This window comes from Cyprinus carpio, chromosome B10 (genome assembly GCF_018340385.1).
Source record: "Cyprinus carpio isolate SPL01 chromosome B10, ASM1834038v1, whole genome shotgun sequence".
Taxonomy (NCBI): Eukaryota; Metazoa; Chordata; class Actinopteri; order Cypriniformes; family Cyprinidae; genus Cyprinus; species Cyprinus carpio.
In genome coordinates this window covers 13,997,781-14,021,910 of record NC_056606.1, presented here as the reverse complement: position 1 = coordinate 14,021,910, position 24,130 = coordinate 13,997,781, and the positions used below count along the sequence as shown (strand labels likewise).

The 24,130-nt window shown below is 37.1% G+C and overlaps 1 protein-coding gene across 2 annotated transcripts in view; it reads right to left on the bottom strand.

Annotated features, from left to right (window-relative positions):
• LOC109069904 (E3 ubiquitin-protein ligase CBL-B-like) overlaps nucleotides 1-22,023 on the bottom strand; it is a 61,641-nt gene extending 39,618 nt beyond the window's left edge. For both annotated transcript variants that reach the window (XM_042732668.1, XM_042732669.1), the window contains exons 1-3: nucleotides 21,745-22,023; nucleotides 20,930-21,092; nucleotides 20,076-20,326 (exon numbers count right to left, since the gene is read on the bottom strand). In XM_042732668.1, coding sequence (XP_042588602.1) covers nucleotides 20,076-20,326; nucleotides 20,930-21,082 — 404 coding nt within the window. In that variant the 5' untranslated portion in view covers nucleotides 21,083-21,092; nucleotides 21,745-22,023. The remainder of the gene's footprint in view (nucleotides 1-20,075; nucleotides 20,327-20,929; nucleotides 21,093-21,744) is intronic.
• Between the last annotated feature and the right edge of the window lie 2,107 nt (nucleotides 22,024-24,130).

Genomic DNA, 24,130 nt, shown 5'->3' with positions numbered 1-24,130 from the left:
GTCTATCCTGTCTGAAGTGCTGCAATTCCTCTGATACAGTAAGAGCTTTGTGAGTTGAAATACACAGAGCTTTTACAAAAGGCAACAGAGCTTCATTCATTTCATATGAGGCAATGCATGTTTTTTTTTTTTTAAAGAAGTCCAATGTAAACAGATTCACAGCTTATGCAATCTAATGAAAAAATATTCAAATAATTAAATGGTAATGTGTGCCTCTGCTCAGAGCTAAATCATTAACATGCAAATGCTGCCAAACACAAATTCATGTGGCCGGAATATTTCATGTGCTCATTAGTAAATCCTCCCTCTCTTTATGCTAAATTCACTAATTCCATGTACACCGCCATAAATGCTCTTTAAAAAAAGACTACATGGCAGAGATAACGGCGAGTGTATGTAGGATATTACCCACAATCTTACAAACACAAAACTGTGGGGCAAAACAATTTCTATAAAAGAGCAATTTCAATCTCATTATCTTTCTATAATGAGTCCTCAGAGACAGCAGGCGTTCCCTGCTGCTCACAGCAGTACAGATGCAAAGTGCAAGCTCAAATTACATGACAATCAGTTCGATTATGAGAAAAGAGACTAAAGGAGAGCAGTGCAAACCAGCCTGTTCAACCGCGCAGGAGTCTTGGGCGTGATGTGTGTAATTAAAAGGTCAAGTTCAATGCCTCAGAGTGAAGAGGAATCAGTTTAGTTGGGCCGAGTACAGAGCCTTGGGGAGCTCCTGAACACAGGGATGAAGAATGGAGGAGACTAACCCACCACCACTGTTTAATTCCACACCTTTCTTATTTTTTTGCCTTTTGGCTAATGTTCTTTATTACTTTATGATGTCATATTCTTTCATTTCAGTCCATTTTATTCTTAACAAAACTGCACATTATTTTAAAATTTAGAGTAAAACAGACTAAAGTTATTTAAAAATGTTTCAATGTTTATGAAAACAACATTTAAGTTAATGTTAAAAGCCAAAATAATGAAAACGTGCAAACTTTAACAGACCAAACTTTAACCAAATATTTAAAAAATGCACAGATATTAATTAATGAAAACTTTTTGAAAACTCAACATATAAAAGATTCATGAACATAAAACATGTTAAACCATTGTGAAAACCTAAGTTCCTAATAAATATAAGATTGTGAATAACAATTGAAAAAAACAGTCCTGGAAGTAATATTTTAATAAGTTTCTGCAAATTTCAGCTCATTTTTAAAGTTATTGTTATGTGGTACTTAATTATATACAGCATGTTTTACAAATCTAGTTACACATTCTTACTTGCCTGAACATAAAGAAGTTTATTGGTGTTCAGCTTCATTTTACTATAAATTTCTGGATTCTTCTAAACATTGTTAGTGTATATACTGCAGTGCTATTTCTTTTTTTTTTCAACTGTAAAATAAACAAATAAATAATATATTTTAAAAATGTGTTAATTTTGTTGATTAAGACAAGATTAAGACTGTCCACAATGTTGTCACGCAGCTCTCTCTATATGCAGCAGACTCTCTCATTTTTGACCTGCAAATAAACACAGACTCAAAGATGAAATCTAAGAGACAAGATTCTCTTTGAAGTTGGGGGTATAAGAATATTAATTCCAGGCTTTTCTGTCTCTGTTTCAGAGGGCTAAGCTGCCGGTGCTGTGTGTGTGTGCGTGAATGTCTGGAGAAAACTGCCTCGTGCCAATCAAAACAAAGACTGGGGACACTTGTCTCATTATACCACTGCCTGGTTAAGGTCTGTCTCAGGGGAAAGGGAGGACACATGTGCCTGAGCAAATGAAAAAGGGGGTGGTGAGTGCAGACGGGGCTTGTCCCTTGCAGAAATCCCCCTTACCCCACCCTGCCAATCAAACCTTTTTTGATATACTCCTACCGCATCCTGCATAACCCCATCTCTTTGTTTTGTGCCCCATTTACTCCCTTGACTTCAGCCTTCAGCGAAACAAATTATACATTTGTTGAGAGCTGGGCAAGCAGCCCATGTGCACTTCATTTCAACAGCCTGTTGTGGGACGGGCACACTGCCCTGACTGCTACAAAGTATACTTCAAAGTATCACCGTAAACTTTATTAAATATCAATACCAGTAAAATGTAACTTATTTCAATAAATTTTGACACCAAAGCAAAAATAACTTACGCTTATTTTAATATACACACATACACATTTATTATTATATATTTTTAAATATAATATATATATTATTTTATATTATAAATATAGTATATTTAGTATACACACACACACACACACACACACACATGCAAACACACATCTATATAAACACTAAATACAATATATAGACCTACTGTACATAGATATAGATATGCACATGCACACATTATTAGTTATATAATACAATTTATAATTTATAAAAGTTATATAAAATTCTTTGTAAATATTGCTTCAAAACTGTATCAATGCATCTTAATTGTTTTCATTTTATATAAACTTTGTGTTAAAGCACCACTACCTTTGACCTCACTATTCATATGACACACTGATTCATTAAAGATAAAAAGCATGAAAGCATGAGAGGGAAAAAAGCTAGTGGGAGTGAAAGGGAAAGAGAGATGTGCAGGACAGAAATCAATTCCGACATTCCCGCCACATCGACGTATTGACTCAAATCTACTTTCAGCAGAATATTATCTGAAAAACTATAATCAACTTGCCATGCTATTTATTAGATATCATACCAAATGAATATTTGTTCAAAAACATATATATACACATATACATACATATACATATATATATATACATACATATACACATACATATACATATATACATATACATATACACATATATACATATACATACATATACATACATATACATACATATACATACATATACATACATATACATACATATACATACATATACACACACATATATACATATATACATATATATATATATATATATATATATATATATATATATATACATATAATATATATATATATATATATATATATATATATATATATATATATATATATATATATATATATATATATATATATATATATATATATATATATATATATATATATATATATATATATATATTTATAATTATATATATATATATGTGTGTGTGTGGTGTGTTAGAAGCATGTTTTTTTTATTGATTTGTTTAGGCCTGAAGTGTGTGTGCATGTGTATGGGTGCATGCATACGTGCATCGGTCAGCCATCACAAAGGGAACTGTGAGTGGCTCCTCCCCATCAGCTCTCAGAGCTAATCGACCGATAGATTTTAGAGAGATTCTATCACCTCTGATTGGTTCAGAGACAATGACACGCTCTCTCTGCCAGATGGTGGTTAGAAATGTGCATGTGGGTATGTTTCGTCTACACCTACATCTTTAAATGACAAATTCTTCCCGTCAAATCTCACCCAGCTTGATTCCTCTACAGTTTATAAATTATCATCACACAGTAAAGATTCACGTAAAATTCAGGTTACTAATATACATGGCTTTCTTGTTCTCTATTTTTAACTTTTGATTGAGGTTAATATCTGAATACATGCAAATAAACTGCATAATTTACATATGAAGAAAATGTAGTGGTATGATGCATATAAAAAATATACACAAATATATTTAAATGGATATTTTTTCTTTTTCTCATTTCTTTCTTTTGTGTGGGTATCTTAATCAATTTTAATGATCAAAAAAACAGTTTGGGAAACGGAAACTAAAGATCAGTAAAATGCAAATCAGCACATTAAAGTCGTGAGAGTCTGTGGTAATGAAACTTAAAAGAGAGCAGAAGAAGTTAAGCTAAGCTCAAGTCAACTCTTTCACACTGCACTTGAACAACTGAGAAGTGTGAACACACAAAATATTAACACGTACACAAAATATGGACAAGAATTCATGAACAAACAGGAACAGGAATCAACTGAGAACACTGCATACACACAAACACACACACAGAGAGAGAAACAAACACACACAGAGCTACACATCCCGCATGGCCCGTGTGCTGACAGCAGAAGATTACGGTCCGTAGAACAGCTCAGACTGTTTGTCTTGTGCTACGCTGAAACTCAAACAAAACAGCATTGTGTCTGCCACTGCAGCACTACCAGTACCAGTACTCTGTTATTGCGGTGTGTGTATGGGGGAGAAATCTTGACAGATCATGTGATTAAATTAAACTATGTGACTGTGGACATGCATACATGTCTTTAGACACCAGGTGAGAAAACATCTTGTTCTGTTTTACCCAAAGGAACTTTCTTTTAGCTTAGAGCACCAAACGTTTTGACATGATTTTTAAATTCATATACTGAAAGTAATACATTTCACCACCTACCCTGAGTGCCATTTGTAAGTACACTCCCAGAAAAAAAGATACAAAGCTGTCACTTGGACAGAACCCTACTGTACAAAAGGTAAAACGTTAGCATATTTAACTCTAAATGGTACATATTATTACCTTAAAGATACATATTAGTAATTTAAAATACATATTTAGTTCCTAAAGCATACACATCAGTTCCTTTTGAAAGGGTACCACTCCAGTAATACCTTATTATATTGTATGCAATATAATACAAACTTGCTATATTTAATAAAATATAAATTTGTAATATATACATTTAAATTGATGAGTAGAACACTGTGTGACAATTATTTTTTAAATATATTTTATATTATAATTATTATTATTTCCACATGAGATATGATATATATGTAATATAATACATATACACATACATATATATATATATATATATATGTATATGTATAATATGTGTGTGTTAAAGTGTGTGTGTGTGTGTGTGTGTGTGTGTGTGGGTGTGTGTGTGTGTCTTTACTGTCAGTTTTGATCCATTTAATGCAATTTAAAAATGTTTTAAAGAGTAAAATAAAAAATAAAAAAATGCATAAATGATTTTTACTAATTTTTGCTTTGGTGACTTACTGTGAGGAACATTCCATCTGTGTTGCCCCATATGCCTAAAAAAAAAACTGTTCATGGTAAATTTTCCACTGAGATAAAAATGTTAGAAGACACATGTGTCACATGAGATATCTACAGTCCTTTCGATTTGAATTGCACACGTCGCTCAACAATGATCCGACTGTCATTTGTACCATTCGACTTCTTTCAAAATGATATTGTTACAGTCAGATGCCAAAGTCTAGCCGCTTGGACAAATCTAACTCGGAGTTCAAATCTCGAGAGATTTTTATATTCTTGGGGAGAATCTGTTGAGAAATATTTGCGATTTAATATGAAGTTCAACGCTCAAACCATTTGTGTCTCATCCGAGCTGGACCTGAACCATGGAGACTAGTCACGGCAAGATCTCTGAGCGCAGTTTGGTGAGTGTGTGGGTGTCAGCCTACACTGATCACAGACCAGCAGTGAGTCACCAGCTCAGCCCCAAATTCAACTGATAACTGCAGTTATTACTACACCTCACCGAGCCGCATTGACATGGAGCAGCAGCCAAACTGCATACGGGGGCAGAGAGGCCTAGGACAAACACACAAGCTCCTCAGCCGAAGCCCACCATCAATCATTCTAGATAACTAATAAATGTCGCTCTTCGCCAAAGCCCCAGTCTGGCGCCTCCACATACGCTCGCACATACAAACACATGCATACCACACAGACACAAGCAAACAATCTCACACAAAAGTCAGCAAACAAACCCACGCATCACATCTCCTCTGGAGCCCAGATGCTAGTTGCGCCTTCTAGAATATTTCCTAAACTCTTGCGGACAAACTTCTTGCTTCCGCTGATGAGCTTTTGTGTCTCCAAACCTGTTGCTAACAGAACGAGAGAACGACAAAGAAAGAGAGGACGCACTTCGTCCTCCTACAGACACAGGATGTGCTGCAGGAAATTCAATGGAAGTCATATTCACACACTCTGTCAGCTCCTGTTCACTTCCTGCATCAAGGTTACACTTCCATTTCCTCTAGCGTTTGCATTTCTGACCCTTTAATCAACTGCACGCATGACTTGTGTTGTTGAAAGGCTCTCTTCATTAACACAAGGCTTAAACCGATGAATAAAACGGCATCTGCACCCACGAAGTGACTAAGCGCGTGTCATTGAGTCTTTACAGTCAGCATTTCTAAAGAAAGACATTGTCCTCCTCCTCCTCTCCGCCTACATGCTGCACCTCACTCTGGCATGGCCTGAGCCATAGACTTATAATTACTAGATGGCTCAACCCCACTCATGTCCGTCTCACCACATCCTGACAGATGGGCCCCAGATTTCAGGCTCCGAATGGGTTGTTTCTGGGCCACAAGGCCGCTTGCTCTCGTACAGGGAGGGTGGACATTTTGGTCATTTTACTCAGGTACTCAGGTAATAGTTAAATGCAGCTTTCAAGGAAAAGGAGTTGGTTTCTGTCAAAAAAATACATTTTTGTTTAAATGCACATGACATTTACAAAAAATTCAATAAAATACAGGTAAATAAAAAAAATATATAAAACAAAAAAAAGAATTAAAAAGTCATTTAAAAATAAAAGTATAAAATAAATATATATTACATTTAAAAAAAGAATAAAAAGAATAGAACATAAAAGAACTCAAAACTAAAGAGTAAAAGAATAAACAAAGTAAAAAAGCAAAACAAACAGCGAAGCAAAGCAAAATGAAACAACAAAACAAAAATAAATGAAAAATAATTAAATTAAAAGAGATTAAAATAAAAGTATCAAATAAAAATATATACAACTTTAAAAAATAAAAACATAATAGAATAGAAAAGAATTTTAAAAAATTAAGAATAAAAGTAAAAGAATAAAAGCAAAACAAAATGCAAAAAAAAAAAAAAAAAAAAAAAACTAAGCAAAGAAAAATTAAACAAAACCCTAAACAAAACTTTTTTTTTTCCATGATCAATTATTGCTGTCACTTCTTAGTTCTGGTACTCACACCCATTCCTAATTTCTAGCAATAAACTGGAAAAAGGAGATCAAAAAGGAAATAGCGTCACTCGAAAGTGAGGATTTTCCCTTACTGTGCAATGATGCACCTGGAAGCTGTGGTGTGTAAACCATAGCCAGGAATAGCATTACACTCCAGCACTGTAAACTCCCTCTGTGTGTATGATCCTGGAGAAAACACAGATAGAAACTGAAGGCATTACATATCAGTCTGGATGAAGAAGAGGGGACTCCCTGAATTTGCCACAGTGAAAGCATGGCTCTGTAAGTACGCTGGAGAGAGCGTCAGTGAGTGTAACTGGTTATTCTGGGTGATCCCCTGGTTTTCATCATAGTATGGGAATGGCTCAGCTTTGAGTAAGTGAGAGCTCTGCAAAACTCTCATGCTGAAGGGAGACTCCATCATACCTTCCTCCTGTGTCACTCGCTCCATTACTTACTCACAGACGTGAGTAAAACACCCCTTTTTTCTCTATAGCTCAGGCCCCCACACGTTCGCTCAGCCCTGCTCTTCCTTTCTTGTTCTCTTTCTGAGCCCATTTCCTGTGCAGATGGCGTAGGTTAATAAATAGATTGATAAAAGATGTACTTTATTGATTCCTGAAGGAAATCTCTGTGCAAGAGCAGCAATAATGCTAAACAAATAACCAACACAATATAAAATACACAGTGGGGCTCTACAAAAAGGTTTTTTTCCTACTGGCCTGGTCAAAAACAGATTTTTGTCATTTGTAGGGTGTACACTAAACATTTCAAAAACAATTTTGCTGGAAAATTATATGAAATGGCTATTTATGTATGATTATCAATAGGGATGTGCTAAACTACACAGCACAGCATGTTAATTAATGAACTTAAAAAAAAATTATAATATATCATGTTTTAATATTTTTTTCATATAACATTTTAAATGTAAAGTGTATATAATCCAAATCCATTCCTGATTTCAAACAAATTCTAACTGATGCCTCACAAATCATTATAGGGCTGCTTGATTCTGTCAAAAATCTTAAATCACAATTATTTTGACATGCATTTTGACAGTCATGCATTTACTGAACAAACTAAAAAAAAAAAAAAAAAAAAAATTAGCAGTTAACTTCCTTGAACAACTGAATAACAAATCAAAAAATGTATTTAAAACGAATTAGTATTTAATTTATCAATGTTAAATATTTGTAAAATAAATAAAATCTAAAATAAAACTGGATTAAAAAAAAAAAACTAACAAAATGAAATCAATCTCAGACTGTAGACAAGCTTCTTTTATTCTAGCCAGCTACCTGTAGATAACCTTGATCATATAATTAAATCACACTTTAAAGATTTCAAGTAGCAAATTTGCAATAAAAACGTTCATAATAGAAAACCAAAAATTTTCTAAGTTTGCAAGACATATAAATGTAGATGCTCAACACATGCAAGCTCCATCATGTGGGCTTCTTTTGGCAAAAACATCTGCACACTTCTCAGAAAACCAATTCTGCCATTTTTAATAACCCATACTTGCAAATTTATGACTGCATCGTGCATTATAAGTCCCCAATGCCAAAAAATACATTAAACCCTCAACTGCTGCCAAAGGCTACTCTTGCACCTCTGTGTGCATTGTCTATGTTCTCAAACACTCTTTGAGAAGCAGATGGTTTGCAAAGTTTCTTAATAAAGAACATTCTGGATTATTTACAACTTTAGTCTATCTGTATGCAGTCAATTAACACTGGATCAGGAGTACTCCGTCCTATCCCAAGCCAAAGATCATCTGTGCTAATCCATAGCATGCTACAGATGGGGTCCATAAACATTTTGCAAATAACTCAGAATATGCCATTAAATTATCATTCACGCTGAGTTTAGTATCCCAGCAGTCAAAGAATGTCAGGTTGTTATTTCATAACCTTGTCTTGTTGTCTTAATCTAATGTGTGTTGGAACAAGCATCTGGTCTACAGCGTAATGAATTTAAACAGCAAGTATGACCTTGGAACCATATGTGACTATACCAACTTTTCGATAAAACGTTGCTTCATTGTCCTGTGTGGGTATTAGGAGGATATCCTGGAGAAGATATTTCGACCATCACTTCCAGAACACCACAAAGCCACATTGTTTCATTTCCTGTAATATTGAGGTATTATGAAGGCTGTGTCTCTTTAACAAAACAGAAACATTACTCCCATACTCACCACCGGCTCTGAGCTTCGGTGGTCTCGTCAAACATCAACCCAAACTGTAAATGTTTTTTTTTTTTCTGTGAGTGACCCGAAATGCCATTTCTGAATCAGCGGAACATTACAGTTAGTTCACAGTGACAAACAGGAAAAAGAGATCTAAGATTAGCTCTACGATGATCAGCCTTCTGAAACCAGCTACAAACCCAACAACAAAGTCAAGCCAACACCAGCAGGAAGCAGAATGACGTCATAGCCCTGTGAAGGACACTGCTTCACGGTCACTTCCTGTTTGAGTTGCTTTGCACACAGTGATAAGCCTGACACACATGAGCACCAAGTAGATACTGACCACAATTACTGTCAGGTAACTAACTGGTGATAAGGTAAGCTATGAAATAGCCAATCAACATTTTTCAGCTTCATAATTTATGTTCTAGTTGCCTGAAGCCCAGCTCTCATTCTCAGCCTAGCTTTACAATGTAAAGTCCAAACAAATACGCTAAACAAAGAGAACAATATCTATGGCCAGGCAACATCCTGTTTCCTGGTGCAACACTACAGAGCTGAGCAGATTGAGTGGTGATTACTCTAGGAAGCTGCGGCGGCACGGCTGTCAGATCGGCCATAAGAGGCAGAAACTTATCGCAACAGCTGGACAGATTTCCTATGCACTTATGTGTAGATATCAACAGCTCTGAGAAGCATGAGACATCATGCACTCCACACCAGACGGAGCTCTACTAAATGTCAATGTTTTTTGGTGCATATCTAATTTTTAACCCTTTTTTAATGAATGTTTTTGTTTTAGCACAATTTATGATTGAAAAGTCAATGTGTGTTAGCTTTGAGACCTTTATATACTCCTAGACTTGATCAAATAAACTTTTATCAGATACAGATTTTCAGTCTTTCTTTTCTGGAAACAGAACAAAATACTGATGACTCATCCTGCACTACACAGATTTTTGGCCAATCAAATGCTCTCTAGAATGAGATTGCTCCTCCCCCTGATGTAACCTACCACAACTAATTTATGCAAAGTACCAAATCCTGATAAAACAAAATAAAACAAAAAACAAAACAAAAAAACACACAACACAAAAAAAAAACACAAAACAAAAACACAACAAAACAAAAAACACACCACACATCAAAACAAAATATGGTTTGGTTGTCAGATGCAATGCAATATGCAATAAAGCAAGGTTGGTATAGGTTGTTAGGTCTGGTTCTTAGAGCTTAGAGAACTGTTGTTTATGAAAGAGTGATGAGTTTGTTTCTCCACATCTCTCGTTTCACAAATCTGTTCATGGTCTCAAAGAGGATACTGCTTCCGGGACAGAGCAGATCAATACTGGTTTCAGTTGAGGAAGGTTGTTGGAGGATCTATCCTGCCTTATCAGTGTAAGTGCAGGTCTGAGCATTTAAAAAAAAAAAAAAAAAAAAAAAAAAAAAAAAAAAAAAAAAAGAAAGAAAGAAAACACACACACACACACACACCCCCTCAGACACACGCACAGCGAACATGTCCAAGCACTTAGCCGTGATGTTTTAATTAAGGAAATGTCTGAGACATCTAAAAGTTTCATTACTCTAATTAAAAAAGACACTAAAAAGTTGTTAACAAACTAATGAAGTAACCTTCTGTTATCTTAAGACACAAATAAAGAAAAAAAAACATCCATGTGGTTGCTGGGTGGTTTCTTCCTGCAATTCTGAATCACAAAGAATTCAACTGGTCATAACGTAATCATATGTTTAAGAGCAACGGATAACTGACTAGACAGCACACTTCAGAAACATCTCTCACACCCCACTGTGAGTGACACATCTCTTGGTTTGAGTGACAGACGGAAAGCAACCGATCCCAGAGGGCCTAATCTAGTCTGACAGTTTAAACAGGCTTTCACGCTGAGGTAGCGAGTCGGTCATAGTGCTGCGGGCAGTTTCGGGGCCATGTTATACTGAGCTGAGTCTACGGGAGGTTTCTGATCAGAGAAAGAAAAAGAAGCCATTGCCAGCTCAGAGTTTCCATCCTGTGCGCTTCAACAGCACAAAGTACAGCTCGACTGAAACGTTTATGTGTTCCCTCTGATGAGGTCACTGCTTTTACGGCGGGAAAAGACAAAAGGCATTCAGAGCTTTGACAGGTGTTCTTCTGTTGCTGCTTTAAAACTAAAAGCCTGAGGTTTTATCATACTGACAAATGTTTCATTGAAATCAACTGGATGTATGACAGCTATGAGAGTTGGAGTGAAAGAAACCTCATCAAGGTTTTATTTGATGAAAAACACAGAAATACTATGAAATATCATTACAGTTTAAAATAACTTTTCTATTTTAATATACCTTAAAATGTAATTAATTAATGTGATGGCAAAGCAGAATTTCTCCAGTTTTTTGTGTCCCATGATACTTTAGAACTCATTCTAATATGCTGATTTACTGCTCAAGAAACATTGCTTATTATTATAAATTTTAAGAACAGTTGTACAGTCACACTTTATGTAAACCATACCAGATTTTTACAGGATTCTTTAATGAATATAAAGATTAAAAGAACAGCATTTAATTAAAATAGTAAAATTATAAATGTCTTTCCTGTCACTTTTGATCAATTTAATACATCCTTGATGAACAAAAGTATTCATTTATTTCAAAAACTCAAGACTTTCTTTATAGGAAAACATGTTTTGGGTATAAGGATATATTCCGTATGTATTTAGCATGTTTAAGTGCTCTGGCTCAGATTTGTTTGTTCACAGTCTGCCTTCTGGGATTTCATCTCAACAGCAGTGGATGGTGACTGGGGCTCAGATGGCCTGCTGTGTGTGTGTATGTGTGTGTGTGTGTGTTTCAGAGTATATGAGGAGGAAACAGAGAGAGGCAAACACATCACAATAAATCAAGCACGTCAGCCAGACTCCCAGAAGACCAGCACCACATGGTCCAGAAACAAATACGCAACACATTCCCACATGGACACCCGTGAAACCTCACTAGACAAATCCTCACTCCCTCTCCGGACTGGACACACACACCCGACTCCCCAAGCACCTTACTGGAAACAAGGCAGGTTTCTGTTCTTTAAAGCACACATCTGCTGGGATGGACCTAACCCAGAGCTCAGACGGGACACTGCTATGTAGAGCAAACATGGGAACAAAAGGCCTGTTCTCTCATCTTCCGCTGCTCTCTTGCTCTACAAGACACCTAACCACTTGAGACGCAGCTGTTGAGACTACTATTGATTTGCTGTTGGGTTGATTTGAATCCATCCTGAAGTTCCACCTGCTGCCCGCACAATCGCTAAACGAAAAAAAACAAAACAGCGCCAACACACACTTGCAGTCACTTAGTTGACAAGAAGCTGTCACAAATGGGGCTCTGGTTTCAGAGAAACATATTTTCACGCTGTGGAAAGTGTGACACTCACCCACTCAGTTCACGAGCACGACAGCGCCCTGTGACACCTGAGACGCAGAACTTAAAGACTGAGAGGTAAAAATGGAGAAAAAAAAAAGAGAGAGACATTAGAGAGCGAGAGGCAAGCAGATGTTCTGACATTTAAAACCACCAACAGAGATACAAATGAAACCTCAAAAGATGATAATTCATTAGATGTTCATTTGAGGAGGCGTCCCGTCTAAGCTTTTCCAGATGAGATCTGCAAAGGTTGAACCCCAAATTTCAGGGGGCTGGGGCACAAAGAAATATTCATGCAGACAAAAGGGTGATCTGTGTTTTAAGGACGGGGGGTTGCTATATCTGAAGTCATTGCATTATAATAAGGCTAGAAATATACTCTACACAAGCACACAGACACAAAAGCTCAGCCAAAGAACTGCAATGCATTGAAGTCCCATTCACCCGATAACATGCATACTTTACCGTGGCGGTAACCTCAGTAAACCTTGAAACTCAAAAGACTGATTGAGTTCATATGTGACATTTAAGGATGCAATGATATTAATTTCTGGCAGACATACAGATAAAAGGATTATACTTTAAATGACCAATATTTAAATTCTAAGTATAAATTTAAACAAAAAAAAAAACCCACTGTTTTTTTAAATCAGTCAACAGTGTTATTAAATTATTTGTTTTTAACTTTAGATTTCAGAGAATGGCAAATGTTATCAAAATGAAAAATTATTATTTACAGCATTATAGGTAGATAGCTATAAAACAAATTGATAGTTGCAGAAAGTTTGACACTGCAATTAAACTAGTTGATCAAAGAAAAAAAAAGTTTTTGCTATAGTCCTATTAATATATACAATAGTATCGTGTATCAACGATAGTCAGAGATCGACGCTAGCAGTTGTCTCTGTCGATAGTCAAGACGATATTAGGCTCATTCTCCTATTAATGTATTAAATTATAATAATAATATATATATATTTTTTTTAAGCGGCCTATTATAATTCGGCTATCAAACTGCCCAGCTATTTCACTTCAGCACCGCGCGCAAATGAGGATTAGAGCCTGTAGCCGGTGAAGAAGTCTCCATCGACAAACAGACATACATCGTCTGCAGATATAAGGCATTTCATTGCACTTTAACATGTAATCTGAACGGCCTTTGTATGTACAATATTTTAAACGAGCCCTCACTAACTGAGTTTAATGCCACAGTTATGTTAGAATGCATCTCATTTGTTTCTGTTGGGGTTGCTTCAGGCTCGTCATGGGGCGCACGGTCCAGAGCACTGTATGTCTGATGCATCCGTTCAATTTAACTTTACTCCAAATATATGAACTTACCTGTTTTAAATACTTTATATTTAGCATGTTCGTTTATGTCCAATATTAGTGTTAAACTGTTGGACTTTAAATGAAATCTACTATTGATTTTCACCGTTTTTGCAGAACATTTAAACTGATAACTTCCGTGTGCAAATTTGCGGCAAATTTGTCACAGGACACGCGATATGACAGTTGTGTCCGACTATATATGAACTAGCTGTTTTAAATACAGTATTTTTTATATTTAATGTTAGTTTATCAGTATGTTTGAAAGTATATTTTTTCGATTATTGGTGATTCCACAGGCTCTCTCTCGCGCACCTGCGCAGTTTAAAACACCAAATAGTTATGCTATGACAAGAACAAAGAGTCTCTCTCTTGATCCACCCATGCACGATAATATCGTCGATCTCACAGGCTAACGATATGACAATTTGAAAAATGACCATATCGCCCAACACTATTTTGCTACTGACCAACTCTTGAATCCTGAACCTCATTCTTGGCTATAAGTATTTGTGTACTTGCGTATCATATGTATTCTGACCTAAATGTGTTTGTGTTCATAGCAAAAGGATAATTGTGGAAGGGAAACACAAGAACAGGATGTTGTGGGACACTTCCTCCTTGAGTTTTCCTCCAGATGACTGAAAAGAGGGTTAAATTGCACAGTACAACAAAATCCTAGCGAGCAAAAATAATAACAGAAACCTGCACTCAATGCCACTGATTTGCAGTATAAAGATTGGGTTGCAGAAAGTGTCCTGTCTTGAGAGAGTGAGTGCATGTGTGTGTGTTTGTCCTTCCTCTGGAGGTCACATATCCCATAGTCTCTCCTTTCCGGTGTTCAGCCTAGCCTTTCTTGCAACCCACTTCCTTTAAGATCTGGATAAGTTTTGGGGTCTTGAGAATTCCCATCCAGAGAACATAGACACTGAATTTATTCAACATTTCTCGGAAGCTCAGTCTTTGCCAATTAAGGCCAATTCAAAGCAGAACACAGTGGTATCTCCCAGATCTAAGGCTTGGAATCGGTCCGTGACTTCCTCATTAATGAAGCTTTTTCCATCATTACCCGGGCACCAGATGAACCTCATCATCACACTGCAGAGCAGACGGTGCAGTAACCGATGCGTGGTGGGGTGGGGGAGTTGGGATATGTGGCGTGGCATCTGATTGGTGGGAGACTGAGTGCTGCTAATTGCGCTTTTACCCAAATGCAGACCTCCGCTCATTAATCACAGTGCCGGGCCTACATTTGACAAGGCAATTTAAGAGAAATAAACACAAACATGATCGAAATAACAGGAGGACTTAATTGAGCCTCTGATGCAGGACAAACATGTTACACAACGGGATGAAGGAGAAAAAAAGAGCGGGAAAACATGAAAGAGCGACCAGAGAGCGGGGAGACCCCTAATTGAGTAGAACATCTGGCTCTGTTCCACCGATATTTGGCTGTTTGAACTTCATTGTTCCTGTGTGTGATGGATGCAGCTGGAGAAGGTTGAGTTTGGGGGATGGAGAGGGGCCCATTTGGTCTGCAGGCTCTGAGATGAGAGGAGGATATATTTTCCTTTCATTCTCCATGGGAGGGCATTCGCTTACTCTGTAAATTAACTCCAGTCAAGGGGTGACATGCCCTGCTGCAGTCCATCATGTGCCATGTGCCCAGGTCTGGCTCGCATTGGAAATTATTGCAGTAAATAATCACTTTTTTTACTTATATAGGATATAATAAGGTATGAGGTTGTGTTATGTTAAAACTAGGGATGCACCAATATTAAATCATCCAACACTAAAATTATAAGAAATGTTTCTTGAGCAGCAAATCAGCGTGTTCGAATGATTTCTGAACAATCATGTGACACTGAAGACTTTGCAAGAATAAATTAGAGTTCAAAATACATTAAAATATAAAACATTTATTGGAGATTGTAATAATATTGACAATATTACCATTTTGAATGCATTTATGATCAACTGAGTGCAGCCTTAATGAGTATAAGGCATTTCTTATCTTTACCAAAGCCAAACATTTAAAGAAAAAAAAAAAAACTCTAATATTGACCAATATTGCATCATTATATTGTGCAAACTTTTTCATTAATCATACTTATTAAATGCCACCTTTTGGCAAGATATAGTCCACGACAGTAAACAACAAAATGGTATTTCCAATCAGCCTCCTGAAACTTAAATAAAGTCTTCAATAAAAAAGACACAGCGAGAGCCTGAAGGAAAATGCAATTATTACTTTGGATGAGAGAAATAATCTGCTACATACTCAAATGTCTTTCTGACCAGAATCTATTGGAGAATGGGCAATTGAGTTCATCCACCAAACAAGCCAATCTATAATTAGTTCCTCATAGGGAAGAAGAAAATCGCTGAACATTAACTTCTGCTTGCACAGTAAAAATAACAGTTTTAAGAGTTAACCTTTTAAGAGATGCTCTCTGCAATGTGCTTACTCAAGGTCAAAGGAAACGAGGCAGGCCGGTCTCTCAGTTCTTCTACCCAGCAGTTTCAAATCCACAGCTCCTTTTCCATCAAGGTCTGCACTTTCACTTCAGCTTTTCATCATCGGCTCAGACAGCGTCTTGAGATAAAGCTATATCAGTGACCTTTTCCATCAAATCTGCTGCTGCATTAGCAATTACATTCAGTCTGTTTCAGCACAGCGTTCAGTCCAAGCATCATCCCGTGAAGTTCTTGTTGCCCCCTGTACTGTTACATGTTGATCCTATTCTGTTTACTCACAGCAGATGGTAATGGGCTCCAAAAAAGTCAGTTTCAACAACTAGAGCATTGTGTTTATCCATAGTAAGTGTTGTGGAATATCTGCCTGGAGAACATAGTAGCTTGTGGTCAAACATGAATTAAGGATGGTTATTTAGTGAGGGTGGTAAACATCCTGTGCTTTAAGGAAATACAAGCATTCCAAACATCATGGTGCTAACGCCTACACTGGTTTACAGGTGCGAGAGGCGTAGAGGTGCAAGCTGGGAAGAAAGTTTTTGCACATTTGCGGAAAACAAAAACTTCCCCGAATGTTCCGTGGCCGTTAAGCAGCTTTAAACCGAGCAAGCTGAGTAAGGAGATTTAAACAGACGGCTACCACTTGTGAGAAAGTGCAGTATATTACCTTTTTCAGAGGGGAATTAGCTCTCTTGAAGGGCTCTCAGAGCTTTAAAAAAACGTTAGTTTTTGGATGTGACGAGGCTGGAAGAGGTAGAGTAAGGAATGGGGTTAATACACTAACTTCACAGTCAGTGTGCATACAAAACAGCTCCATGGACCGTCCCCACTGTCTGTGGCCTGCTTAAAGGCCAAACCTCAAAGATATTTTCTTCTGCGAGTTCGAGAACAGTACATCTTACATCTCTATCGCTGTTGAAAGCAGTCTCTCTGTCATCTGCTCACACCTCAAAGCCACAGGAACATTAAAACATCTGCCAATCTTCTCATTATGCACAACGACTGAGAAGCAAGCACGTCAATGAGGCTGGGTCTGAGACTTGAGTGTGTACTGCATGGCTCCATTCTTCTCTCCGCAATGCTTTCCATCTCTGTCACCAAAAAAGACACTGAGGTGATTAAAGCACAAGAGATCCAACCCTGCAAGGCTTAAGATTGCCACCTCAGCCCCAGACACAGCAAAGCTTGCCAATCTCCACTAGATTCAATACATCCGGCCCATTCATCCCTGTTCCAGACCACTGTTTTGTCCGCCTCTTAACGTCAATACTAATAGATAGTAATGTATTTAGATCTTTCCAGTAAGAGGAGAAACTCAGAACCTCAGCAATCCTCTGATAGTTTTCAAACAGGGTTGAGATTTGCTAGAATACAGCACACTATCACTGTGACAATACTTATATATAGATTGTAAAAATTGTGCAGTTAATAAGACCACATTTGCTTCTTTCCACTTTTCAATCAGTGGCTTTATGGTTTTTTTTTTTCTTTTTCTGTTGTTGTTGTAATTTGCACACAGCTGTGCAACACTAAACACAGAAAAATAGTAACACAGACTTGGTGAACAATTAAATAGTGTAGTTAAAAAAAAAACAGGGAATATTAAAAAGAAAATAATTAAAAGGGGTTAAAAAAAAAATCAAAGGTTTGTTTTTAACATTTTTCAAACCTTTAAAGTTCCAAAAAAAAAGTTTTCAGTGCATATTTGTGGATTGAATCACAAAGTTACACCAAAACTATACATTATAAGTTATTTAGGAACTATTTTGTCCTCCGCAAACTGTCCAACGTTGCATGGCAGAGATGATATTTATGGCAGAAGGGTGCTGGGGGAGAGCGACAGAAAAAGAGACTCCCATTGTTGGTCTCAGGAGCTACAGTATAATTACAGCACAACATGCGCCTCCACTAAGAAGACTCCCTGCAGCACGCCGGGGACCTGCTTTCTGTACTGATGTCTCCCCACTGCCCCAGTGCACGATGAATGAACTCTTCTTGCTTTTCCACATGGCTCTCTCTCATTTTCACTTGTCCTGCCAACAATGTCATACACACATTTATTCCAATCCATTATTTACAAATGTATTAATACTATTATGTACTATTATATTATATAATATATACCAAATTGTATATATAATGTATTAAATTTATTACATTCTAGTTTTAATTATCATAATAATATTTATATTGAGTGCCAAACAATATTATTTTTATCATTTTGAAATTTTCCATTATAACTAATGCGTTCAATATCGAAAACCTCATCTGTGTGTGAGCCAGCCAAGATGTTACCGTGGCAACATATTTAAATTAGCAGAATTTTCAATGTTCAGAGAAAACCAAACGTTTCCGCTTGCAAGCCACATAAAACATATACATGTTCATCAATCATAAGAAACCGTTATAGCACAGCAATAACCTGACTAGCCACAGTTCAGTCAACTAGCATTAGGCCATCAAACCATCCTTATTGTTAAGCCATGCACTCATCTCGATTTCTTGACCTTTTGGCTTCCCTCCCTTCCTCTCTGTAATCTACAAAAGCACACATCACTATCCCCCCTGTGTGAAGGACATGGAGCCAAAGGCTGGTAGGCAAAGTAGAGGATCTCTCCCTGGAGATTTAAGACAGAGTGACACAGCAGACGTGGAGGAGCTGTCAGCCGATATCCCTGCTCCTGTCCGGAGCGAGTGTCACAGTTTCTGGATACGACAACGTGCCAGGACGGCCTGTCACTTGGTGCCCGGAGGCTAACAAATGCTGCTTTACCTCTTCATCACCCTCCAAAAATTTCATTTCAATCATCTTCTCACCCCTGCAGAATCTGGTGAGACTGGGCTCGAAAGCATTACTAAAATTAAACTCTTCTGCCAAAACCTGAGCCAGAGTTGCCAATCAAAAGCATTGGGATATATACCAACAGCTGAAACACTATTATTTGCTGGAAGTATTAAACGCCGTATGATACGTTTTCAAACTGTGGACTATTTTCCCAAATAGTCAGTGGCCTAAATGCAGTTTAACTGATGTGAGGCTACGCTCTAAACCAGATGCTGGGAATGGTACGCTTGGCTGTCAGTAAAACAGAATGCTAAGATTTTCCTCTTTAGTCAAGGGCCGTGTTTCATGTCTGAAAAGCACAGGCTGACCCAGAGCTCTAATGGCCCTCGGGGAGAGTATTCTGCATGTGTCAGCTTATGCCTGAGACACACTTGCTCTGTTAATAATCTCTCTCACTTTGTTCTCGCCCTGCGCAGAGTCTGCCTGGCCCACCAAGGGTTTAGATCCAGAGGGGGTCGGTCTCTTTCATTAGGGCTGCAGTTCTGTTCTTGAGTTGGATTTCCATGATAATTAGCCATGACTCAAGCTGACATGAAACACCAGAGGATACTCAACGAACAGACCAGTCATGTGACCTGACCTCTCCTGTGTCTATGTCCATCCGGCAGGACATTCAAAGGGCAACAGATCAGTGTCAAAATGAAAGGCCATACGAGTTATGAGACTGACAACCGTGATAACGCATGAAGATGATCTTAAAAAAACCATCTGCTGGTGTAAAAACAGACATCTCAAGCACGATGCACACAGAATAAAAGTGAAATCTCTGCTCTATTTCTTTCGTTTCACTTTGCAATGGACAAAACCAAATGCATATGTACAAATCACTGACCAGACCAGACCATAAGTGGAAAAAAAAGCATCCTACCTGTCTTGTGACTGTTCTTCATACATTCTCTCCTTGGCTTCCTTAAAGAGGCGGATTGCTCTTTTGGATTTCTTCATCAGGCTGTCGATGTACACTTTGAAATAGTCATTCTCGCTTAGCTGAGTAAGTCTCTGGTTCTCTTCGTATTTGCACAGAATCAGCCTCAGGTGCTGGTAAGTGTCAGGTAAAATATCCAGGATGTACGGAGGACTGTTCTTCAGCTGTAGTCTGGGGTTCTGACACAACCTCACCTAAAAAAAAAAAAAAAAAAAAAAAAAAAAAAAAACAGCGTCATTACTAAATTGTTACTAAACTATTTATTTTGAATATAGAAAAAATTCAAAGGTAGGAGGTATTACTGATAAATCTTTTAGAAAATATTTGTAGTAATGATAGATGCATGGGAAATAGATATATAGTGTAAATGTATACCTTAATATTTAACTAAAAAAAATTTTAATCACAAAAAGACTGCTTATATAAAATAAACAGTTAGAAATAAATGTTTCATTTCTTAAAAGGGTGTTAAAAATATACACTTCTGTGAGATATAAAAGTTCTAATTTTATAGATAGATAGATAGATAGATAGATAGATAGATAGATAGATAGATAGATAGATAGATAGATAGATAGATAGATAGATAGATAGATAGATGAAACTAACTGGGTGGATTTTAGCTACGTACAAACTTCTCGAGCTTGCCGCCACACAGTAAACTGTTTGCTACTATGTATCAAACAAACGCTTCCAAACAACCGACTTCATGGAAAAGCGCGGGTCGCGCGCGGAGAGCAGAGGAAGCATTGTTGCGTCATCGTCAGCAAGACTGTAAACATACTCAGGACACTTACCACTTTGTCCATGAGTTTCCATGTCTTCTCTACGGTCCGGCGGTCAGCGGCCGCCTGCTTAGGGGGTCCGACAGCGTCCTGGATGGCGTCAATAATGCCTAAAATGCGGCCTTTTCGATTATTAGGTGGGCGTCCACTGAGAGCAGTTGCCATTTTCTGCACACTGTAACAAACAGAAATGTTGCTCCTGAAGCCAACAAAACACATGTGGGCAGATAACCTATGTGGCAGTATAAATGATCTGTACCAGCACGGAAAACATTGGTTCTTTTATATCAGTCCAGCGTTTAGTACAAAGTCGATTCAAATGCTTGAACTTTGTAACTGTAAGCAATAGCAACGCCATTAACCAATTTAATCCCACTGGTTGTATTTGTGAAAAACTTACGATATACAAATACACCCATCATATACGGCACATGTAATGTTTATATGGTCTAAAAATAAACACGTCACTGGTCACTTTTGTGAAACACTTTGATTAAGTAACTTATTAAATCACATAATAAATGTTTTAAAAAACTTTTTCAGAAAATAAGCATGCAGTTTGTTTAATAAGGTTGTCTATGGAGTAAAATACATGTGCCCAGTTAACTGGGAATAATTTGGGATTAAACCGTTTTTTAAAAAAAACCTACAAAAAGGGTTACAGTGTTGCGCTATTTAAAAGAGCACGTAACATAAATGCGTTGTAGTAAGAAACGCAACTTGATGTTCAAAGACTATGACAACTCACAAGCCAAAGCAAGAACCTTAAATTCACTGTAAATTGAGGCAAATTGCTCTTTTGTATCATCTATAAACTCCAGACTTACTGCGGCAAAAGGAAAACAGTGTAGCTGCCAAGGCAGGGAATGTCAGAGTTCCTGAGTTGAAGCTTTAGGGAGGTCCCCACAACAAAAGCAACAAAAACACAACGCCAGTGCCAGGAAACTGTTACATCTCTGCCCAGATGTTTAGAAACTAGAAGCGGCTTTTTCGTATCCTCAAGCAGAAACCGCTTAAACGCAGTACAATCCCGCTTTTCTCGCTGTCTGATATAGTCGTGTCACTGCTCGCTTAAAAATCAGTACTGGAGTCTGGAACAAGAAGCAGCGAAACCAACAGGGAGGAGCTGAGTGGGCGGAGCCGATGAAGCAATCGCTCTCAAGTGGCCAATCAGAAGGCGCGAACGTTCTCGGAGGTGATAGAGTCCTCCAAACGCCAATAAGAGTGTAGACTTTAAAGTGCATACTTAATATTTCCGTAAATGAAGAGGCAATGAAATCGTGCAAAGCGTTTTGTAGGTTGTTCCTATTATGCAAATTGTACATTCAGTCGTCTTCACTTTCTCCGATGGAAACAAGTGTTATGGCAAGCCGATTCAGCATTTATTCTTTAAAAATACCTAAAATATTGTGTTATGTATTATAATATTTTATTTTATAATTCAATAGTGACTAGTATATTTTTTCACTCTTACTATTCAATAGATAATTCAATTTCCAACTTCTATTGAATTAGCCACCAACTTACTAATTAGATACTAGTACTTATTTTGTTGTCGCTGTCCACTTACTATTCCAGTTTTAATGATAATGATACTAGTTGCAAATGGAACATACTAGTTCCTCATAAATAGCTCCTACTATATAACTATAAAGTAATTACTAGTACCATAGATAAACTAGAAGAAGAAGTAGCTGGAATAGTACAAAGTTTAAATTTTAAACGTTACTTAAATTAGAATTGTTGAATTGGGAACGTGACAAGTAGCAATGGAATAAGTACTAGAATCTAATGCATAATTTAATAAAATAGGAAGGCTACTACTAATGTAAAAACATTATGACTATACTCATTAGTTTAAAAGAATAAATGATAAATTCGCTTTCCACACAAGTCCCGTTGTTTAGCTGCCCTATAACCACGTGGGCCATTGGCGGAACATTTAGTCTTGATCCTTTAATAAGGAATGTCTTGCTCTTCCTCTTCTACATATTCTGTCTTCATCTCCTTCTGTTCATCTTCCTTGTGTTTGTATTCTAAACTGCATATTCACAGTCATGGAAAATCTAGAAATATCTGAGATTTCAACATGTTGATTTCTAGGCCTGTAAAATACAATTCAACCAGACTTTTGTATGTTAAGACCTGTTTTGTTTATGAACGGTTCATGTTTTTGAAAGGATTCCTTGACAGAAAGGCACTTGACAGTATTTCATCATAATATCACAGACACAGTCTTGCTTTCAATTTATGATTTTATATTCAGGTATATCATATCCTGTTTTGTAAATATAAACCATTTATTTGTTGTTTGTAGAAGGCCTTTCTACCAAATAGCAGTCTTTTAGATTGGTATTTCACCCATCCCATTTCATTGAGACCAGCTACATTTGGATTTCCTATTCTATACAGAAAACTCTTACAACTACAGTACAAGACTGAGTGATTCTCTACAGAACTTCTGTGAAAATGTGAAACTGCGGGGTCAAACCACTACAAAAACATAGTATAAGCCCTCAACAGGGAAACAGGAAGTAGCAAAAACAATGAAACATCTTTGCACCTGAAGGCATAACAGAATTTGCAGACACTACAGACTAGACTGGTTTATTTAGAGGTGATATGATATAACACAATCTGATAATGGTGCAATCAGTAAAGGAAATCAGGAATTTAAGACATGACTAATTTAACTGAGAATCAGAGCAGGGCAGATTTTATATCGTCCTGACTTGTATGTACTGTCTGATGGCAAATTTGAAATTTTAAACTTGCCCCCATCTGCAGCAAAGCACCGTGGATGATGTTTGTAATGAGAATGGAGGTCCCTGGGGCCATGACCAGGAGGTCACACGATACAGCGCAGCACTTATTAAAGCACAACGCTCTCAGTTCCACTTCCATGACACTACACACACACACACACACAGGATATGTGATCCAATTTCTCCAGGGCATATCTTTCAGCAAAGAAAAAAGAGCAGATAGAGAAAAAGCTGCGCAAGATGAACAATCATATCATTACAGGGGCTGATGTTGATACACACATACACACACACATATGAAAATAAATAAATTCATATACATTTAATACATATTTAAAACTCATCATCTCAGTTTGGCACAACAGGATGTAAAGCGATTGTTAAGTTATGCTTGAAAGGTCAGCATAACTGATTTCCTCTCAAAAGTATCAGACGGTCAGCATAATAT